The sequence below is a fragment of the Ostrinia furnacalis genome, unplaced genomic scaffold (assembly GCF_004193835.3).
Source record: "Ostrinia furnacalis isolate ACB-3 unplaced genomic scaffold, ASM419383v2 OfSCF3350, whole genome shotgun sequence".
NCBI lineage: Eukaryota > Metazoa > Arthropoda > Insecta > Lepidoptera > Crambidae > Ostrinia > Ostrinia furnacalis.
Window position 1 is genome coordinate 370,336 of NW_021133589.1, and position 14,992 is coordinate 385,327.

General features: G+C 36.1%; 3 protein-coding genes across 5 annotated transcripts in view; all 3 read left to right on the forward strand.

Moving 5' to 3' along the window:
* The window catches only part of LOC114357765 (max dimerization protein 1), an 84,466-nt gene that overhangs the window by 42,456 nt on the left and 27,018 nt on the right, over nucleotides 1–14,992 (forward strand). The gene's annotated exons all lie outside the window — the stretch shown is intronic.
* On the forward strand, nucleotides 10,968–12,245 carry LOC114357764 (uncharacterized). Its single transcript, XM_028311539.1, has 2 exons — nucleotides 10,968–11,140; nucleotides 11,517–12,245. The coding sequence occupies exons 1-2, from the start codon at nucleotides 11,008–11,010 to the stop codon at nucleotides 12,005–12,007; spliced, it is 624 nt and encodes a 207-aa protein (XP_028167340.1). The 5' UTR covers nucleotides 10,968–11,007; the 3' UTR covers nucleotides 12,008–12,245.
* LOC114357763 (uncharacterized) lies at nucleotides 12,739–14,887 on the forward strand. The gene is made up of 2 exons (XM_028311538.1): nucleotides 12,739–13,094; nucleotides 14,022–14,887. The coding sequence occupies exons 1-2, from the start codon at nucleotides 12,962–12,964 to the stop codon at nucleotides 14,723–14,725; spliced, it is 837 nt and encodes a 278-aa protein (XP_028167339.1). The 5' UTR covers nucleotides 12,739–12,961; the 3' UTR covers nucleotides 14,726–14,887.

Here is a 14,992-nt window from a genome sequence, read left to right on the forward strand (position 1 = left end):
GCTTACTTGCAAAAATAAATGAGTTTTATAAGTTTTTTATGAGTTTTATGTAGTGTGCTATTAATGGCAGATTTATTTGTAGTAGCAATAATAAAGCTGTATAATATTTCACTCGCTGCAATTTTGTACCAGTAAAACGAATAAACAATTATGTAGTAATTAATTATACAATGAAAACACCTGTGGCGCAGACTAACAAAAAGAAATATTGGTGCCGCTTCTTTCCAATATTTTTTGTGTTTGAAAGTAACCAATAATAAATATTATTTTTTTACTTTTGATAATTAAACAACGAAAAACAACAAGTACAATTAGTCGGACGTACAAACGCTTCCGTACTTTTACAAGATTTAACACTATGCACCTATTTAAACGCTGTTTTCAGAATCCCTGTGTCAAGAATTATTTATAACCTTCCTAAAATGTACCTGACTGACGTTTGAGTTTTCCTAAATTCTGGCGTGCATTTCCGCGCTGAAAAAAGTCAGTAATACCAGCGTTAAAATAACTGAAAACCGTCACTGAAAATTCAGAATCTTCGACCACCTGTCATTGGCCTATGATAGCGCCGGCGACGGCGATCTGCGCTCGTTGGTATGGTTGAAGTTTGAATCCCCACATCCCTCCCTGAGATATTCTCAATTTCCAAACTCAAAATTAATTGATATTCAAAATCGCATTACCAACCTAAGTTTGGGTCGGTCAGCGTGTGCTATTTTTAGCCGGATTGCAACAAACTTGCACGTAAGCAGTTTTGACGCCCAAAACGGCGTAATCGCCGACGCACGCTGCATACATAATGTGCAATCGGCGTAAGTGATTTAAATAACTGTACTTTACGTATCGTACGGCTACTGACGTGCCGAATTTTGGCATGTTGTCCCTTTTACTCATATAAATATGTATTGAAACAACAATATTAGCTGAAAGTAAAGGAGCACGAATTCCACTTTAATAAGAGACTGTCTCTTGTTTTTTTGTGACATTTTCGCGCCTAAAATGCAGTACTTATTTCAGTGATGATTAGATAGAGTGTACCATAATATAATTATGTATATGTTACGGCTAAAGATAGTTGTGAACATAAACTTAAGATTAGCCGGCTAAACTTAAGTTTATCTTCGAGAAGCAGCTAAAGTTCGATAACATGTTAGTTTGCGTCGTGATATTCCATCTTTAGCCGGCTAATGTGCACATTAGCCAAAACGAAACGGCTAAAAATGTGTTCGATGGGTGCGCCAGGCCGGCGGAGGGCTTGAGGGGGCGGTGGGGAGGCAACGCGCGTGCACTTTTATTTTGTAATTTTAAATACCTACAGAAGATTCTGTAATGACCAAATGGTTCCTTATTATTTTATTTTAATGATTAGGTAGATATTGTTTTAAGTAATTAATAATTTGTTATTGTAATAATTGTAATTTTGAATACCTACATAGGTACATAAAAGTACATGTGTAATCAAAGTGATTATTTTTATTAAAGTTTTCGTGTCAAAATAGTAAACATTATTACATTGTTTCCTTTTCAATTTCCTTCTACATTTTTAGCCAAGGGCCTGCGGTTACACTTAAGTTTAGCCGGCTAAAGATAGAAGAAACTAACATTAACACCTCATCAAAGACAAACTTAAGTTTAGCCGGCTAATCTTAAGTTTATGTTCACACCTATCTTTAGCCGTAACATATACATTGTACCTGGAAAAAATACATAAATACCTACACTTGTTTCTTAGAAACTTTTAAGGGGGTGAATATTTATCTATACTAATATTATAAATGCGAAAGTAACTCTGTCTGTCTGTCGTGCTTTCACACCTAAACCACTGAACCGATTTTGATAAATCAGAAATCAGAAATATTTATTTGCTTTTACATGGTTTTACAAGATAAAAGATAAAATTTGGCATAGAGATAGTTTGAGTCCCGGGAAAGGACATAGGAGAGTTTTTATCCCGGTTTTTGAAACAGGGACGGTCGCGATTAAGTTTTTCTGTGACAGACAAAATTCCACGCGGGCGAAGCCGCGGGCGGAAAGCTATTACCAAATAAATGCTTGTAAGGCAACCATAATGTAAATTTCAGAAATACATATACGACATAGATACATGGTTATACCTTGGGGCGAGTGATTTGCGATCCGAGCTTTCCTTAATCCAGACACATCTGGCATATAAGTTCGCAGTACAATGTGCACAATAAATACTTCAATGTTATTAGAGGAAATAAACCTTGATATTGCCACACCAAATATAGTTTTCTCTAATTTGAAGCGAGCTAAGTGCAGGTCACGCCATGACCAAACCACAGGGTTGTCAAACTTGATGAAGTCTCGTAATTTGTTTTAAAACTAAAAGAACGATGATGAGAAGAAATGAGACACAGGCATTTTCTGAAAATCATAAATTAATAAATAATTCCTAAATTATTGCAGCAATAACCATTTATTTTTGCATAAAGGTAGACGGTATAGTGATAGCTCAATTTATTTACAAATGTTGACTTCATGTAATTTTTTTTAGAAAATATGCTTCTATTACTGTTTTTTTTTTATAAAATCACAAAATCTAAAATTTCTTCGAAACTGAGCAAAAGCTACTAGTTCCTTCATCAATTTTATACATATAGTAATATCTAACGATTGAATTAATAAAACATGGATGTCCACTTCTAAGGCAAAATAAAACTGTGGTAGGGAATTATAACCTTCTTTACATATTTTTTTAAGAACAAACAGTCATACGGGTTCTGATTAAGTAAGATTAGTGGTTTTTCGTGTCGTTGAAATGTAGGTATCCGAGTGTTTTGCTAACCCTAATTCCCCGATGCGTTTTTGTTCCTTTTTGTGAAGGGTTCAAGTGGAAGGTGTAGGTGAAATTACGTTTTACTTAGAATTGTTATTGTTTTTGTGCCCGCGATAATTATGACTCTTAAAGTGGCTAAGTCGCAGGCACGATTATTACAAAGTATTGCGATAATGTGCAGCAATTGAATAACTGCTGGCGTTTTCGTAGAAAACAACTTTTTTGCTGTGAAATTTGATTTTGCGACGTAGATATACAGAGTGTCCCAGAATGGGTGAATCAAACTGATAGGGGAGGTATCATATTTTTTAGGGATAGTACATTAGTAGAGCTACCTCCCCTATCAGTTTGATTCACCCATTCTGGGACACCCTGTATAGTTGGTACGTATTTTTTTTCTTTAAACTGTATTAACTTACCTTGAGACACCCACTTTGAAGCAAACGGTTTTTGACATTGACAGCAATTGCAAATTAATGATGGACAGCACATCAAACTATACATTATTGTTGCAAAATCGCGCTTAATACGGCGGGATAAGATGCTACGATGTTTACATATGTCGTTGTCTGTAAATACATTCACCGTCGTAGAAGGTTTCTAGTAACTCATTCAAGGCGATAACAGCAGTACTTTAACTTGTGACCAGTAACGATGACTAATTATAATGAATGAAACCATTATAACGACTAGTGGCTTTTAAAACCATACGCCCAAAGGCCTGCTGCTTTTGAATCAGAAGACTCATTATATTTTTCTACCTTCACACAGCGGTGTGAACATTGAATTTTACAGATACAGAAGTCTATGAAAATAATTTATTGTAAAAAGACAATTTTGCCTCATGATTCCTTCTTTATTTAATATACCTACCATGTATTTTTCGTAGCTATCTCTTATAGCTACATAGAAATTCAAGTTTTGATCAGTGTCAGATAGGACTTTTCCCAAAGATCACAGTTTGACTCTCTAAGGCGGTTATCACACTGCGCCGCGCTCTGCCGCGGGGCGAAAGATTTAATCATTGTATGCAAGTACCTCAGTTTGTATAGAAAACACGCGCGGCACTTCACACTGACAACGCGTCCGCGCGCGTGGTTTTTATATATGAAAACCACGCGCTCCGCGGCGGAGCGCGGCGCAGTGTGATAACCGCCTAATAGAGTTCAAATCCAATTTTCGAGTTTTTCTCTCGAAATTATAAAGAAATAGTCGTCGTAATCTCTACCAATGACAAGCTCAAGTAAACACGCAGGAGTAATGGCGTAATGTGTTCGATATTTGATTAGGCTGAACCAACGTTCAATAGTTCGAGTCCGTTCGACTCCCGGGCGATTCGGAGTTTTGGGTTTCGGTTAACTCGGTAGTTCGATACATATTACCGATCGCAATTTGTCGTAGATATGTGACGTAGTATAAACGTGAACAGCCAGCACACTTCAACTGAAAGAAGGAAAGAAATAGTTTTTTTTCTTTAAGTATGTAGACCAAAATCCGAAACAAGTTACATACTTTTTTTTTTCATAAGTTTTGGGACTGGTAGAGCACTGGAAATGTCAAGGGGTTTTCCATAAATGAGCTTCTCTTCAAGTTAATTTACGTATTTCAGGATTTTAGTCAGTACTTTTCGATAAATGACGCTTTGAATTTAAGAATAGAGATATGGAAGTAAAGACAACTTTGTCATTGAAGAAAGGTCATTTTATCATTTTATATTAAAACTAAGAATAGATGCAAGAGCAAGCAACTCTTCAAAACTTAACAACTCTTTAAAAATACAAACACCTTAAAATAGTCAATTAACCTTTAATTAAAATAGAAAGACACGGGTCTTAATCTTAACGCGACGTTTATTAATGAGTAACATTATGTACTCACGGCTTGACGTTTCGGCTGTTAATTCGCATACTCGATTAATAACGTTATCACATAAAGTTTACTTCGGTTCGGAGTACTTAGTGTGGCTGTTCTCTTCTGGCTGTCAGAGCGGTTTGCTATCAAACTTGCCATACATAAACCCACTTAGGTTAACGCCAAGTATTGTTTCTCAAACTTGGAACCGTGACCCCCAAACTTTAATTAATATTGAATGAAGGTTCAGCTTCTCCAATGTTCGCGACTTGGGCTCAGGTTACTATGTCTGTTTTAAAACATTTATTAATGTCGTAAGTTGGGACAGTACTATGCGTAACATTACACTATAGAACAATGATTCTCCAATTTTGAAGTTCGGCTACGGTGTTCTATTAAACGCTGTATGCGGCGTAGGACGTTAGCGTCAAACGTTAACGTTCCTATCGACGTCCATACGCCGACGTCAACGTCTGAAATATACATCATTCGTTTCAGCCGAAAGACGTCCACTGCTGGACAAAGGCCTCCCCCAAGGTTTTTGACAAAGACCGGTCCTGCGCCACCCGCATCCAGGCACCTCCCCCAACCTTCACCAGATCATCGGTCCACCTAGTGGGAGGTCTGCCCACACTACGTCTTCCGGCTCGTGGTCACCACTCGAGAACTTTTCACCCCAGCGGCCATCAGCTCTACGAGCTGTGTGCCCCGCCCACTGCCACTTGATTTTAGCGATTCTGCACGAAATATACATAATTTTAAAGCTTTAACTATAGTATAGTTTTTACAGTATAATTCTTATAATGCCTTGACAATAATTAGAAAACTACATATAATTACATTTCGATCGTCGGTAATTAATGGCTTGTGCCTTGTTTACTGGAAATAACTATAAAAAGTTGTAGGTTTGTTACATCGAATTTCGATAACTGCTGATTACATTCTGACGAGCAATTAATTGCTGGCTTCTAAAACAATTGAGGGAGGTAGGCTCGTTCCTATCAGTCGCTATCTATGGTAGACACATGGTGTTATGTATTTTATAGATTATATTGTCGGTTCCCCGGATCAGCTTATTTATCACAAAAAAGCTTAGTCAAGGATTTTTATATTATGTGACATGTGTATGAAATAATTTCAGAAGTTGCAACACGTTACATAAAGCAACATATTATTAAAAGTAAAGGATTAAAATATATTATTATTTGATTTAAAAAAAAGCAGGATCTGTGGGGTCATAAACTATCACCCAAACCCTTCTGTGGTTATTAATATAATTGTACAATACGAACACGGAAATCCTGAAACTGGCTTATAGCGCCGTTAATATTCTATTACACTATGCGTGATTAAACTTATATGTGCTTGCGTTGCGATGGTGGCATTACTATGAGTTTGTATTTTATTAATCACACTAATATTATAAAGGCGAAAGTTTGTTAGTGTGTATGTTTGTCACCTCTTCACGTCTAAACGGCTGGAGCGAGTTAAATAAAATTTGGTATGGAGTTAGCTAAACCCTGCACTAATACATAGGTTACGTTTTACCGTGGGTAACACCGCGGGTTATATGTAATTTAGGAAATACTAGCTTTTTCCCGCGGCTTCACCCGCGTGAAAATTAGTTGTCATAGATCGTTATAAATTTTAGCCTAGTTATTCTGGGTTATAAACAATAATACTGTAATGTTTCATTAAAATCCGTTCAGTAGTTTTTGCGTGAAAGAGTAACAAACATCTAGACATCCCGATATCCAGACATCCAAACTTTCGCATTTATAATATTAGTAGGATTAGTAGGATAATTATATGAGTTACATTCAATGCAGCACGTGTAAGTCACAATAGTAATGAATTGTCGAAAGTTGCTGCGATGTTGTTAAGTCATAATTATATTGTTAATTGGTATTTAACGTTTCTTATTTATTTAAACAACATTTATTTCAAAATGTGTACCGTGTAAAAAGTATATCTATCAATTCTAATTTTCGTGTTTTAACGTCTTAACTACGATGTATATTCTGTTTGAATTATGACGTACAAAGTCATCAATTCAGCTGCATTAACAATTTATAAGTGAATTGTTTTACAATTTTAAACAAAACGTGTCTTCTATCCGTTAATGACTTGACATTACTTGAAATGAAACAAAGTTTACAGCGATACACGTGGAGCAAGCAGAACGAACTGCGAGTAGGGTGGCCAAGTCCCAAAACAATAAAGCCGGACTCGGTGCTTTATTTGGCCGGATATTTTACCCTAAAAGCCGGACCTTCGTGGGCGAATATTTTGTGCTCTTTTTGTTACCCCTAAGTCCCCAACACGTGATGCCCTAAGCAATTACTTAATTTGCTAAGTATGGGTTAATCAGGTACTGCCTACATGAAACGTTAAGTTTATGTCAGTGTCTTCAAAACTAAACTATTTATTTTTTAGTTTATTCAGAAACTCAACAGCTATATTACATTTTTTTTTTAGAATATTTTTCTTACAATGGTGGCACTTAAGCTAAAAATGAGTTCCATGACATGCAATAATGTTCGTACATTATAATATCTATTGTTATTTATTCATTTATACATTTCTTTCTTTTTATATACATTATACTTACGCAGGGTGAAACCGAAAGGCACCGCCAAGCTTTAGGAGCGACTAAGGATTAGTAACTTAATTTATTTTAATTTAATTTATAGATGTGATTCTGTTGGTCTTATGTAACTATGTGCTACATAAGACCAACAGCCCACATAAAAAGGCCGGACGAGAGAATATTTGGCCGGACACGTCCGTAAAAAGCCATAAAAAAAGCCGGACAGGTCGGACGAGAGAATATTTGGCCGGACACATGTCCGGCTAAAGTCCGACACCTGGCAACCCTATCTGCGAGTCCAAAAGTCAACCGCCCTGCGAAGTAGGTCGCTTACACGCCAACAAATGCCAGTCAAAATTTAATGACACCCCATGCCCTTAAGGACGTTAGCTGCATTGTTGGGACGGTTAATGTTAGCCATGAATCATGGCTAGAATCCACGGTCCCCGGGGATTATGCAATTTTGAGATGCTTAGGCGGAATTGGTGCTGAGATTTTTGTTTGTTGTTTTGACGCATATCTTTTAAGGCACGCCACGGAATTTCGTATTTCAACTTATGAAAAACAACCGTGCGTAAACGTAAAAAATCGTTTAAAATACGCTGTACGTTGTATGTGTCAATATAATTGGTTTTAATCCATTTATTTAATGTGCAAATTTCCGATAATCTCTATAGAGATAAATAACAGTCTATCACAGGACATGGAAAGAGGTAGGTAATTAGGTATCATACACCACGTTTACTCATTAATTGTGTGGCATAAAGGATAAAGAAGTCATAAAATGCAATTATTTCTTCTTATAGGTACATATCGCAAACATAACATTATGCTGACAAGTCAGTAAATCACACACCCCATGCATGAAATGCTTGACATGCCTGACCAAACATGACCTGTTTAGATTACAGATTTTTTAGGAGCAGTTCCGATAGTACCATGGAATGTTAAGTGTGGTAGCTCATAGCGTTCAATACTTTTAGTCGTAAGTGATACTTATCTTAATTGGAGACTAGTTGAACATTCATCACCATTGGGTCAGGTTTCAGAATAAAGGATTTTATTAGTATCGTTTAAAACGCTTAAATACGTTCGAACTATATGTAAATATATAAATAAAATAAAACGTTTTATTTTATTTATTCATCATCACCATCTTAACTTAACTTTGACAAACGTCAAAAATCTGTCAAACTACATACATAAAACACCGGTCATCGTTAAATTTAGTTAAGTGGTGCAATTCAGCCTTAGTTTATACTAGAATAGCTTTTGCCCGCGGCTTCACCCGCGTGAAATTTAGTTTGTCACATATACTATATGTTATTCTGGGTTATAAACAATAATACTGTAAAGTTTCATCAAAATCCGTTTAGTAGTTTTTGCGTGAAAGAGTAACAAACATCCAGACATCCACACAAACTTTCGCATTTATAATATTAGTAAGATAGTACAATACAAAAAACATAAACAAAAGTCGACCGACAGACACAGCCCTAGCACGGCTGCCTTTATCTATTGTGTGGCGGAAATGTGCGAGTGCGACGGGCGATCGTGCTCCTCGTTCTGGCGTCCGAGCGAACCGCTTTTCCCCTCGCGCCGCATACCTGCGCGACGAGCCACGGGCGACGCACGTCTATTCCATTTCTGGCTCCGAAACCATGGATGAGGCTCTCATAAAGTGGATTAAACACCATTCCTATATTTGGGACACGACGCACCCATTGTATAAACAGATAGACGTGAAAGAGGAAGCTTGGAAAGATATTGTAAGAAAAACAAATATGGAGAGTGGTAAGTTTTTAACGGTTTATTGCATGTCTAGTAACGTTGTTGCGTTAATCACTATTTTTCATTGCTTTTAACTAATTTATCTTAATATCAAGGGCTTAAGTTTTTACTTAATACTTTTTAATAGAAAATATCACTCAAAGAAAACATTCATTTATTTTTGAAATGAAAGAAACCGGGAATCGAACCGAGTAAAATTGTTAAAATTATGGCAATTTTATGGGATTTTGTTTATTATTCACTAAAAAAAGAGTTTAAATTAAATATCTAGTACTGTTTTACGAGGTGAAATAATATCCTGATTTGTTTGCTAGTCACAAAAATCTGAAACTTAATGATAATGACTAATAATTATCACATTATTTTTGATAATATGTTATGTTACAAATTACAATATATGTTTTTTTACAGTATCAGCGGCAAAGTCCAGATGGCGAGGTCTGCGGTCCGCTCACCGGAAGGCAATCATAAATTTTAACAATAACAAAAGGAAAGGCACACCGAATGTTCGGGTCTGGAAGTACTTGAGTCAAATGAAGTTTTTGGTTCCACATATGTGTGACTTTTACAGAGATGTGACACCACCTCCGGATTTCTCGCCAGGACCGGAGAATACAGCTACAGAAGACAGTACTAACCCAAATACGACACCAGTGTCAAAAAGGTTGAAGTATGATGACGAAAACTCTGTGGATACAGAAAAAACAAATGTACAAAGTAATGAGTTATATACAGAAGAAGACACATCAAATATCCCGTTGAAATATTTTTTTGATGCCATGTACGAAAGCACAAAGCAAATGCCAGAATCTTATCAAAGAGAAATAAAAAGAAAGTTGTTTCACTCGGTAATGGTGGCTGAAGATGCTATTACTAATAATAATACAGTTACTAATCAGACAAATCGTCAATGATTAATTCTGGACCGCTAGGTTCTGGATTGCAGCAATTTGAATCCTCTTTAGATGCTACTAACGCAAAAGACGAAGAGAACCGAGACTTAAAATATGTCTTCATTGTAAGCGATGATGATGATGATTACTGAACTTCGTTGTTGCTCTAAAATTGTATAACTGTGATTAATTTAAGAAAAACTTACCATGGTAAAAACGCACTTATTGATACATTAGAGTAGCTTCTCTGTAATTTGTGATAGTTCAAAGTTAAAAACTTGTCAATGTAATTCTAATAAACATTTATTTTGCATCCAAATTATGGTGTTTAATTTTAATACATACATCCTATTTTTTAATTGGAGACTAGTTGAACATTCATCACCATTGGGTCAGGTTTCAGAAAAAAAGGATTTTATTAGTATCGTTTAAAACGCTTACATACGCTCGAACTTTATGTATAAATAAATAAATAAATGAAATAAAACGCTTGTTTGATCTCCAAAGATAAAAAGAAGCGCGTACTGGAAATTAGGACTGGGTTGCACCATCTTAACTTAACTTTGACAAACGTCAATAATCTGTCAAACACCATACAAAAAACACCGGTCATCGTTAAATTTAGTTAGGTGGTGCAATTCAGCCTTAGTTTATACTAGACTAGCTTTTGCCCGCGGCTTCACCCGCGTGAAATTTAGTTTGTCACAGATCGTCATAAATTATAGCCCATAATATGTTATTCTGGGTTATAAATAATAATACTGTAAAGTTTCATCAAAATCCGTTCAGTAGTTTTTGCGTGAAAGAGTAACAAACTTCCAGACATCCACACAAACTTTCGCATTTATAATATTAAGTAAGATAGTACAATACAAAAAACATAAACAAAAGTTGACCGACAGCACAGCCCTAGCACGGCTGCCTTTATCTATTGTGTGGCGACGCTCGGCGGAAACGTGAATGTGCGAGTGCGACGGGCGATCGTGCTCTTCGTTCTGGCGTCCGAGCGAACCCCTCGCGCCGCATACCTGCGCGACGAGTCACGGGCGACGCACGTCTATTCCGTTTCTGGCTCCGAAATCATGGATGAGGCTCTCATAAAGTGGATTAAACACCATTCCTATATTTGGGACACGAAGCACCCATTGTATAAACAGTTAGACGTGAAAGAGGAAGCTTGGAAAGATGTTGTAAGAAAAACAAAAATGGAGAGTGGTAAGTTTTTAACCGTTTATTGCATGTTAACGTTGTTGCGTTAATCACTGTTTTTCATTGCTTTTAAATAATATCTCAAGGGCTTAAGTTTTTTCTTAATACTTTTTAACAGAAAATTTCACTCAAAGAAAACATTCCTTTATTTTTTAAATGAATCGAACTGAGTAAAATTGTTATTATTATGGCAATTTTATGGGATTTTGTTTATTATTCACTAAAAAAAGAGTTTGAACAAAATATCTACTACTGATTTACGGGGTGAAATAATATCCTGATTTGTTTGCTAGTCACAAAAATCTGAAACTTAATGATAATGACTAATAATTTTCACATTATGTTTGATTTACAAATTACAATATAATATGTTTATTTACAGTATCAGTGGCAAAGTCCAGATGGTTAGGTCTGCGGTCCGCGCACCGCAGGGCAATCATAAGTTTTAACAATAACAAAAGGAAAGGCACACCGAATGTTCGGGTCTGGAAGTACTTGAGTCAAATGAAGTTTTTGGTTCCACATATGTGTGACGTTTACAGAGATGTGACACCACCTCCGGATTTCTCGCCAGGACCGGAGAATACGGCTACAGATGACAGTACTAACCCAAATACGACACCAGTGTCAAAAAGGTTGAAGTATGATGACGAAAACTCTGTGGATACAGAAAAAACAAATGTACAAAGTAATGAGAATACAAAAGAAGATACATTAAATAATCCGTTGAAATATTTTTTTGATGCCATGTACGAAAGCACAAAGCAAATGCCAGAATCTTATCAAAAAGAAATAAAAAGAAAGTTGTTTCACTCGGTAATGGAGGCTGAAGATGCTATTACTAATAATAATACAGCTACTAATAATGATTAATTCTGGACCCTGGTTCTGGATTGCAGCAAAATGAATCTAAAAGATACTTCTAACGCAAAAGATGAAGAGAATCAAGACTTAAAACTTGTTTTCACTGTAAGTGATGATGATGATGATTACTGAACTTCGTTGTTGCTCTAAAATTGTATAACTATGATTAATTTAAGAAAAACTTACCATGGTAAAAACGCACTTATTGGTACAAACGTGCGTTTAGAGTAGCTTCTCTGTAATTTGTGATAGTTTAAAGTTAAAAACTTGTCAATGTAATTTTAATAAACATTTATTTTGCATCCAAATTATGCTGTTTAATTTTCATACATCCCATTTTTTCAAAAATGTCCTTGCCGGCTGCGTAAATAGACTGCAATCCATTATTAATAACACACCAAATATATTTTCATCAAATATCTATGAATAAATTACGTTGTATTCAGTTAATTTCGGTCCATTATGCCGCATCCAATATACAACTTCGCTCAATGCGCATACATCCATGTTGTCTGGCGCGTGGTGACTCTTTCATGTTTTGGCTCGATGTTTTTGTTGTGTACGCGGCATTATTTTTGTTCACAGTGATAACTTAGTTGTATGCTCGGTAAGATTACATTATTTAGGTATTTGAAATGTTTATCAGGAAGTTAATTGTTAGATTTTTTGAAAAAAAAAAAAAAAAAAACAAGATCTGAAAAGGCACCATTTAAAACACTTGTCCGATCTCTAACGATGAATAAGAAATAAGGTTACTAGATGCAAGTGTTGACCGATAGACAGCCCTAGCGCGGCCGCCGATTCTCTGTTTTGAAAGGCCGGGCCAAGCGAGTGTGCGAGTGCGATGGGCGATCGATCGCACCGCTCGCTCTGACAGCCGAGCGACGCGAGCGAACCCCTCCTCCCTCATACCACCGCGACATTGCACGGGCGACGCACGTACTCTTATTTTACCACGCAACTATGGATTCGCTATTCATTGAGTGCGTCAAAGAGTATCCCTGCATATGGGACACGAGCCTGCCGTTATACCGACTGCTGGGGGTGAAGGAAGCAGCTTGGAAAGAAATTACAGAGAAAACAAACATGAAGAGTGGTAAGTTTTGAACCGTTTATTGTTGCGTTAACCACTATTTTTCATTGCTTTTGACTTCTACTCACTTAATATCTATATTATCTATTTAACTAAGGCGATTATCTTTATCACACCACTGCACCGTGCTCCGGCCAAAACGCCGCCACTGGCCACTGGCGTTTTTACATACCTTTTTTTTGTGGTTGCGTTTTGTGACTGTGGCGTGAAGCCCGTGTGCGGCGACCCTAATATTGGCCGTGAGCCGTGAAGGCTGGACGCCCTGACAAGTTTTAATTTAATTTTATAATTATTGATTATTGCACGTTAGTTGTTATTAAATACCTAAATAGGTACTCCTATAAGTAACTAAAAGTGACAATTTTTGAAGAATTAGTGAAGAATAGGGATGATGACTGGGTAATGAAATCGAAATTCTATTTAGTCCGTCAGACAGATAATTAGAAAATATTAGACTCATATTTTTTAATTTTTTTCCCTAATCGAATGATTACAGTATTATATTGAGTTGAAATGTCGCGTGACGTCACTTTTGAGTAAAAATTCTACTCAAGCGTGACGTATCGCGCCATTTCAACTCGATGTAGCACTGTTATTATTTAATTATGAAAGAAAATAAAAAATATGAGTCTAATATTTTCTAATTATCTGTCTGACGGACAAATAATTGAAATTTTATCATCTAGCCTATTAAGTACTAGTAGTTTGATTTTTTCTTAAAGTAGGTATTATTAATTTCACATTAATGTTTTTGCCTGGTATTTACTGGATAATAAGTTTCATTAAAATACAACTGATTTACGGAGAGAAATTAAAAATTTGCTAACTCGTTACAAAAATATACTGAAACTGAATGACATTAGTGATTAATTTCATAATTATGCTATTATTAGTAATAGGTTATGTTACAGTAAATTATGTTTTTTGCAGTTGCAGCGGCAAAGAATAAATGGAAAAATATGCGAGACACGCACCGTGAGTCAGTGAAGAAATTTAACAAGAATAAAAGGAACGAAACACTAAAGCACGTGCGAAAGTGGAAGTACTTCGATCAAATGAATTTCTTGCTTCCACATATGAGTACGTACATAGATGTCACACCACCCCACGATCCCTCGCTAAGTCAGGAGGATACATCTAATACAAGCAGTACAGACCAAGATTCGACACCGCTGTCAAATATAAAAAATACTGATGACACAGAGTCCACACTACTAATGGAGGATGAACCGGCACCGATACAAGTACCACAACCACAGATAACAAACGTACGGAGGGTGAACGAAGTAGTTGCATCAGGTGATGCATTGAAAGTATTTTTTGATTCGATGTACCAAAGCACAAGGCGAATGCCCCAGCATTATCAGAGAGAGATAAAAAGAAAGTTGTTTAATTTGGTAATGGAATATGAAGACGCTCTTGACAACACAAATGTTTCACAATCAGGTGTCTACCGAAACAATCATGCTGCTGATCAGACAAATTACTCTGATAAAGAAGCTTCTGTGGAACCCACCAGTTCTGGACTGCAGAGAATTGTATTCGAAGAAGATACTAACGCAGAAGACGAAGAAAACCAAGATGTAAAGCCTATCTTGGAGTTCTCTATAAGTGATGATGAAGATTTTAACTAAATTTTTTGTTGCTCCAAGACAGTGATTAATTCATGAAAAACTTACCTAAACGTCAAGGCTAAAAACCTTTCTTGTACAAATAGCTCCTCTGTTCCGTGTATTCCTCTGTAATTTGTAGTTGAACCTGTAATTATAACTAATTAAATGTATTTTACTTTTAAATTGTACTCTATTTGTTTTTTCATAATATCCCTTTTTTAGACATTTCTTCTGACATGTTAAATGAACTCTACTATTTAGAAAATTTAATGTATCTCTTATTGATAC